The 8,419-nt window shown below is 35.8% G+C and overlaps 1 protein-coding gene across 1 annotated transcript; it reads right to left on the reverse strand.

Annotated features, from left to right (window-relative positions):
- Positions 1-191: 191 nt before the first annotated feature.
- Positions 192-4,692, reverse strand: slc46a1 (solute carrier family 46 member 1). The gene is made up of 6 exons (XM_016556981.1): positions 4,243-4,692; positions 2,817-3,208; positions 2,271-2,731; positions 977-1,060; positions 725-881; positions 192-485 (listed from the first exon to the last, which is right to left on the reverse strand). The coding sequence occupies exons 1-6, from the start codon at positions 4,534-4,536 to the stop codon at positions 422-424; spliced, it is 1,452 nt and encodes a 483-aa protein (XP_016412467.1). The 5' UTR covers positions 4,537-4,692; the 3' UTR covers positions 192-421.
- Between the last annotated feature and the right edge of the window lie 3,727 nt (positions 4,693-8,419).

Below are 8,419 nucleotides of genomic sequence, written 5' to 3' on the forward strand. Positions count from 1 at the left end.
CACAGTGTTAACACTTTTTGGGGAAATCTATCTACCAGTGGTTTGCTTGCACTGTAAATGGCTGATGTCCAAAACTGCTGATGCTGGAATCGGATGAGGTTCACAAATTGCAGTCTCTTATGAAGACCAAGACTGCATTAATTTGATCAAAAATACAGTAAAACATTAATATGTATTGTAAAATACTATTATAAAATAAGTGTTTTCTATTTTAACTTAAAAATAAAATAAAATGTAATTTGTGTAATGGCAAAGCTGCCCTTACTCAATAAAATCATTTATTTAAAAAAACAAACAAACAAAAAAACTAAAAACTAAGCCCAGACTAATATTCGTATTGCACATGACTCCCTTTTGTGCACTCTATTAGCAGTCAGCTTTAGAATATTTTGGATCTAGCATAACTCTCACAGAGTCAATGTCAGGATATTCCAGAGCCTTCTCTGTTTTCTGTGCTCTCTTTCTTCTCCTGGCAACCCAAGCCCCTGTACACATCAAAGAAAAAAATATTTAGATTAATATATAGCCCTGACATAAATAATTCTGTTTAAATCTAAATCCGATATAAACTTTAAAATAATTTTGATATGGTTAATTTAGGCCGGGTGAATCTGGGTAAATTGGGCCACTTTTTGCCATCGAGATAACTGGGAAAAAAATGGCCCAATTATCCTGAATTAACTTTACAACCTAAAATCATAATTAATGACCAATGAGGGTTTACCCGATAATGCCAGCTGGTATAAAGAGGATGGCGGCCCCAAAGATAAAGGGGAATCCTTTCATGAAGTGTAGGGTGGCAGGGTACAGAGAGTTAAAGACCCCACTAGATACTAGTGAGCACAGGCCTTCCACACACGCCACTGAAGCAAACAGAGCACCTAGGATGAAGTAAAAGAAAACAAACAAACAAATAAATAAAACGTTCCATGTCATTCAACAATATTCTTTGTGACGCAAGGCTGTTCTAGTTCACCTTGTTCTGCAGGGCCCACCAGCGTGGACAGTTTCGATCTCAGGACTGGGGTAGAAGCCATAAAAAGGAAGCACAACCCATATCCTGACAAAGACAGATAGATAAGCAGTTTCTGTCATTTCTGCAAGTTCATTTCCTTTATGCACATTTACCTACTGCAGCCATTGGAGGACAACGTTAGGTTGCATCAGCACAGCACATATTTCGAAATGTCTTGAAACAGCATCTTGACCTTTATCCTGTAATGTAGGCATAAACAGTATCTAAATAGTAGAACATTAACCTAATATCTTAAATGCATACTCTGGAAAAGTGTCAGATAAATGCATTTAATTGAATAGTGTTAGTTTTCACGGTTTTCAGACAGTTGGCTGTACTTTTTTTTTGTAAAAAACGTAATAAAATATGTGTAATTAAGATTGTGTTAACCAGTAAATAATCAATTTTAAAACTAGTACAATCAGTATATACTAGGATAATCAGTTAATAAATATTCATCTTTTTTTTTTACATATATAATATAAGATAGAATTGTATACAGATATTTAACATAAAATATATTATTATAATATACTTATAAACAACCACAAACATATATATATATATATATATATACATATATATATCGTATAGGTATATTCAAAGGTTTTAGGTCAGTATGCTTTTTAATTAAACACTTTTATTCAGCAAAGACCCATGAAGTTGATCAAAAGCGACAATAAAGACTTTTATATTGCTGCAAAAATAATCTATTTCAAATAAACATTGTTCCTTTGAACTCTATATTTAACAAAAATCCTGACAAAATGTATCACAGTTTCTACAAAATTATTCAGCAGCACAAGTGTTTTCAACAATGATAACAGGAAATGTTTCATGTTTCTTAAGCACCAAATCAGCATTTTAAAATGATTTCTGAAGGATCATGTGACTGAAGACTGGACTCTTCAGTGTCACATGAATGGCTGCTGAAAATTCAGCTTTGACATTTTTGTCATCTCTCAACTTTGGTGAGCATAAAAGACTTCTTTCAAAAACACACACACACACAAACACACACACACACACATATATATGAAATTTTCTTCTAAAATTATAATTTTTCTCAGGCTCCTATGTTTATGTTCAGTTATTTCACTTTAATGGCAGTGAAAAGAACCTATTCATTGCCATTAAAGTGAAATTACTGAACTTGCACATAGGAGCCTGACAAAAAAATTTTCAACAGAGTTCAGGCTTTTACATCTGAACTCTTCATATATATATATATATATTTATGAATAGGAGATCTTACCTGTAAACATCAGAGCTGTAGTGTTAGCAACCGAAAACACAATCAAGCCAACTATATTAGAGGAAAGGCCCACCAAAGCCACCCAGGAGTCCTCCAGACAGCACTGCATGACCCTCAGCCCCATCAGGCTAGTGAGGTAGGCCAGATGCTTGGCCGCAGAGCCATAACCAATCAGTTCTGGACCCCAGCAGAGCGGAGCGCTCAACTCATACAGCACATAGAGGTCACTGCAGCCGAAATGTACAGACACCACCAAAAAGAAGCAGAGAGTGTACAACCAGAGTTTAGTTCTGCGCCCCTGCGGTGTATCAGATGCATAGAGGCGGTAGATGGCCCGGTGGTGCCTGGTGGAGAGGAGCTTTGCCTCTGGGTCAGGGGTGACCGTTTCAGGCACAAAAAGGTATGCGTAAAGGGCCGCTGCAAGATTTGTGGCCAATACCAGCCAGAATGGGTTGATATACCTAGAGGGAAACAAACAACATTGTTTTTTTTTTCATTTTTAATCTAAGAAATATTACATTTTTTGTATGAAAAGTTGACAAATACCCTTGTGCCCTTCGCCACTGTCCTCCGATGATGCTCGCAAACATACCAGCCAATCCCAGACAAGACTCTAGTATCGCCACACGAAAGGTACGAGAACCCCTGGCACTTGTGTCAGCCACATATGCAAAGCAACCGGCCAAAATGGCATTGAAGTCCCCAGACAGGCCGCTGCAGATTCTCCCAATGAGGAACCAGAACACAGGCAGCTTCAGGTACATTACAATCAAATACACAGTCGCCTGAACAGCCAGGCCAAGGGAAGGGATGATCAGAACAAGACGCCGACCTGCACGGTCGCTCCATGAGCCCAGCAGGGTCACCATGATCAACCCAACTACAAATCCACCCAGATTGATGTACAGGCTCCAGTGTGCAGTCAGAGTCTCCACTTCCTAGATGAAGGAAACAAATGACATATCAAGTAATCTTTTATGACACTTTAGTGGTTAGAGTTCACTTTTTGGAAACATTTATTGTAGTTTTTTTAGTAGGCTACTTGAGATACAGCAGCCTCCTTTGTGAGAGGGTTTTCGGCTGAATATTTAGGTAAAGTGAGTCACATTTTTTTTTTATTCACTAGGAAAATGAACTGGTTCATGTATCATTTCTTTAAGAATCAGACTTCACTGGTGGTGCAATATGTTTTTGATTTGGGGTAAACTGGTCCATTTTTGTGATTCACTAAAAAAGAACAGACTAGTTGCCATTTGTTCAAGAATGTATTAGACAGGTTGCACAGTATTTTTTGATTTCCTGAATAAAAAAAGTCTCACAAAGTTAATTCCTTTGGGAATCGGACTTCACTGGTAGCGCTGTACTATATGTTTCATTTTATTTATTATTATTTTTATTTACTAAAAATAACTACATAATTGTCATTCGTTCAGGAATCAAACTACACTGGTCACGCAGTATGAATTTGGTATATAATAGTCCGATTTTGTGATTACATCTTTTTTTTGGGGGAATCGGACCACACAAATGTACTGTGCTGTATGCTTTTATTTTATTTTATTTTGATTCACTATAAAGAACCGGCTCACAAGAGTCATTCGTTCGGGAATCGAACTACACTGGTAGCGCTGTATACTTTTGATTCACTGAACATAGCGGCTCATAAAAGTCACTCGATCGGGAATCAAACAACACTGGTAGCGCTATATTTTTAATTGACTGAAGAAAAAGCGGCTCATAACAGTCATTTATTCGGGAATCGGACTACACAAGGTGGGCTTCATTGTATGTTTTCGATTCACTAAAAAGAATCAACTCAGAAGTGTCATTCGTTCAGGAATCGAACTGGCAGCGCTTTTGATTGATTCACTGGGAAAAAACTTCATAACAATCGTGCTGAACCGGCTGATTTCTGAACAAAAAAAAACGGGCCTGGGTTCCGAACCCAGATAAACTGTCAAATATCTGTTACCTTCTGCAGAGGATCGTGGACTGTAGATGCATTACATCCTCCTCCCTTGGTTCCATTATTATAACCCACATCTTCACTGAAACGATCCCACAGGTACTGCGTGTACAGAGGCATCTGGAGAGCCATGGAGAACGTGGACAGGAACATAACGGGCTCCACGGTCACGGAAAACGGACATGAACACGGCGGTGGACGTTTGTTTTGTGGCACCCTAAAACAACAACAACAGACTTTGCTGGAGTCACTCGACTCCAGGTCCTCCGCAAGAATAGCGCCGGTGTCTGAATCATCCATGATTTAAAGTGTTTAGAGTCCCAACGCCTAAATCACACTAACGACGACAAAACAGTGTTAACATAACTAATATGAACAAACAGTAGCTGCAAACTGCTGACAGTGACTTACGGAACGAAAGCCGTTGTGTTTTCTTACAGTTTGCTGTGCTGCTGTCGCCACCTTTTGCTACTCGTAGGAAACTGATATTATTGTAAGTACAACAGACTATATATATCCTTAGACTAAACAAAAACCTTTGCCATTTATTTTGTAAATAATTTTTATAGTATTTGGTGCATAACAAACGTATTTATTATATTATATTACATTATATTATAAATCAAATAATAGAAAATACCTACATTTTCTACTAGCACTTTGTGTCAGGTAAAGTACAAACCTATTGGGATGTATTAGTGAACCAATTCTGTAATCATTGGGAAGCAGCAAATAGTAGAAATATTATTTATTTATTTATTTACATTCATGCGGGGTCATGATTCAAGTAATAACAAGATTGAAAAAGCTTTTGAGCATGAAATCATTTTGAAGAGGAATGCACCTGGTTTAATCTCTCAAATAGGATTTTTTTTTCTCTGCAGGCTGGTATGATATATCGATTTCACTTGCTCACAGGAATTTAAAAAGATAAATTACTCTTTGTGAAATCCAATTTCAAACTAATCCACTACTTGATGTGAATAAGTAATTTACTTTGTACTATAATGATTAAGATACCTTATATATTTATTTACCTGTGTATTTATCTGTATAGAATAATCATTTGTTTTCGATTCTCTGAAATGTTTTATGGAATGATAGTGGCTTTATTTTTAAAAGCATGATCAACTGTTAACAGTTTGAAATTCTGGTAAAAATTTACTTTATACTAAAAATAAAAATGTTTTATTTTCAACAATTTTGTGTGAGTTTAAATGTAGGTTGAGGATTTTTCTCTGAATAATTATCAGAGATAAAAAGAGGTGAAATCTAGTAAATTGAACATATCTCTAGTGTGCCTCAAGGACATTGCACTTAGAAAGCGCTTTCAAAATAACCTGCGGTGTTGAGTCATTAAAATGTTAGCAGTAAAATTTATGTCACATTGTCCTAACATGGGAGTGCCATGAGAAAAATCTCCTTTTTTCCCTTTGTGGGACATTCAGCTCTCCAGCTCCTCTGATAATATCTATGAGATCATGTTGCAGTGACAGAGAGAGAAAGATGACTATTCCTCTTTTAAGTGCACTTTGTTGTTTGATGAAACCATATTCACCTCAGCTCCTCTTTAAAGACAGATCGCACTAACAGATACAAACACTTGACCTTTATGAATGTTTTTTTAATAACATATATATTCTTCATGTTCTCAAGGAACATAACATCAAAGTAGATTCTCTGTTGCCTTGAGTATTTCAGACAAGATATTTACTTTTATTGTAACAAGCAATATAAAAAAAGTAATATACATTGACACACAGAGACGCACCAGTTTCTATGTTTTATATGGACATCCATTGGTGTGAGTGTTTTTATACTGTATAAACTGTATTTTCTATCCCCTTAACTCAATCCTACCCCTAAACCTACCCCTCACACAAAACTTTCTGCATTTTTAGATTTTCAAAAAACTTTGTGTATGATTTATAAGCCTGTTTACTCATGGAGATCAAAAAATGTCCTCAAAAGGTCAAAATTTACTGGTATTACTTTTCTTCTATTTTCAGTAATGTATAGGGAATAACAGGTACACACACACACACACACACACACACACACATACACAAAATTGGTGTAGAATTTACCTCAATTAAAAATTTTGACTCAGAAATTTCTAGTAAATTTACCTGCTTTACATGCTGTACCAGGTTCATCTTTCAACATTTGGGTAAATTAAACAAATCTTTGAAAATTTGATAATCACATCCCTAATCCACCATTACCATAAAAATGAAGATATTCTTTTGTGAATGTACCTTAGATTGAATCATAAGATAAAAAACTCTTGATCTAATAATAAAATAAAAAAATTTTAATAGCTTAATGTTTATTTCACATTAATTCTGTCTTTCTGTCAAATTGTGTAATCAATAGTATGTCTCTCCCTCGTTTACTCATTTGCTCCACCCATGCTGTCAGTTTGTCACACAGTGGGAAAAGAGCACTGCAAGTTTGCCAGAGGCATTCTCATTTTAGCTGCTGTCTTTCATCCTTTTACCTTTATAAATGTAAGCATTGTATTAACCAAAGATGGGTGTTTGACTCGAGAGATTTTTGTGTGATTTCCTCTTCATGTGCAAGACTGTGAATTTATAGTGTGAAGTTTGCAATTTGAATACAGAGTTTGAAGTTTTAAATGTGAAGTGCTGTGTGTTTTAGTAACAATGTACTGTAAAACTCTTACTGTTGTGGTATAGTGTTTGTTTGTGTGAATATCACTCATCTTTGCACCTATTGACAGGAAACATCATTGAATTTTTCCCTAAAGGCATTCTAGGTGACTGTGATCATTCCTGTTAAACACCTTCTCGCACTGTTTCTCACCTCACTTTGGTGACTTCATTGTGGAACATACTATATATATGTGATATGAGAAAAGTATAGAAAAGTCCTATATGGTACCTGCGGCTTTCTATATATAGGGATGTGCATGAACGTGTGATATGCTGCCAGCACTGACGGCACAACTGCCCTCACCATCACACACACCTTGAGGGCCTTATTGATGAATGAGAACTACATTAGGAATCAAATGTGTCTTCACATCTCTGTTCACAAAGAAATATATGGTATATAGCACTGTGACAGGCTGTCATTTCAACAGAGTTTATTAAGTTGGATATTATGTCTAATATGATGGAGCTCAGTTTGATGTCATATAGACGTTTCCTTGTAATGGCCATCAGCTCCAGGCTCCTGCTCCAGGATTACCTGACTCAGAATAGTGCAGATCTTTTGAATGGCCTACAGGTTACAAGAAATCTTGAAGTTATTGTCAAAGAGATCAATAAAAAAGAAAACAAAAAAAATAAATGTAAAAACAAACAAAACAAGTGATTACTTTTTATGTGCATTGTTTTTTTATTGTTATTGATTTTAACTAAAACAAACAAAGTGGAAAAAAAAGAAGAAAAAAAAAACATTGCATGCCTACAGATTAGTAGAAATTTTGCAGTTATTGTCAAAGGGATAAATAAGAAAAAAAAAAAAAACTAAGGTAAAAAAACTGAAAACAAACCAAACATACACGTGAGTGATTACGTTTTATCTGCATTCTGTTTTTGTTTAGCTTGTTTAGTTCTATTTTTTGCTTTTGTTTCATTGTTTTGTTTAACTAAATTCAAACAAAACGAAAGCAAAACATTCTATCAAAACAAGCTAAAAAAAGAATGCGAATAAAAAGTAATCACGTGACAGAGATAGATAGATAGATAGATAGATAGATAGATTCGACTAACGCAGATCGATAGACTAACAGTAAACAACAAACATTAAGGCAAATGCGGATGCTCTTGTGCTTTGTTGGTCATGCATCCTTTTCCAGCTCCAGTGACCTTGACTGATTTGGACCAAGTGGAGGGGACAGAAGGCAAATCCTTTCATGCAATGATATAAATTGGAGGTTGAGTGGATGAATATAGTGCAAGGATGAGATTTGAAAAGCTGTGCATGGGTGGAGGTGGACTATAGGCACTGTTAAAGGGATAGTTCACCCAAAAATGAAAATTAGCCCATTATTTACTCACCCTCAAGCCATCCTAGGTGTATATGACTTCCTTCTTTCAGATGAATCCAATCGGTGTTATATTAAAAATTGTCTTTGATTTTCCAAGCTGTTTATTGGCAGTCAGCAGGTGTTGCAGTTCATCAGTCCAAAAGAAGTGAAATAAAGCGCATCCAT

This window comes from Sinocyclocheilus rhinocerous, unplaced genomic scaffold (genome assembly GCF_001515625.1).
Source record: "Sinocyclocheilus rhinocerous isolate Xijiao unplaced genomic scaffold, SAMN03320098_v1.1 scaffold166, whole genome shotgun sequence".
Classification (NCBI taxonomy): domain Eukaryota; kingdom Metazoa; phylum Chordata; class Actinopteri; order Cypriniformes; family Cyprinidae; genus Sinocyclocheilus; species Sinocyclocheilus rhinocerous.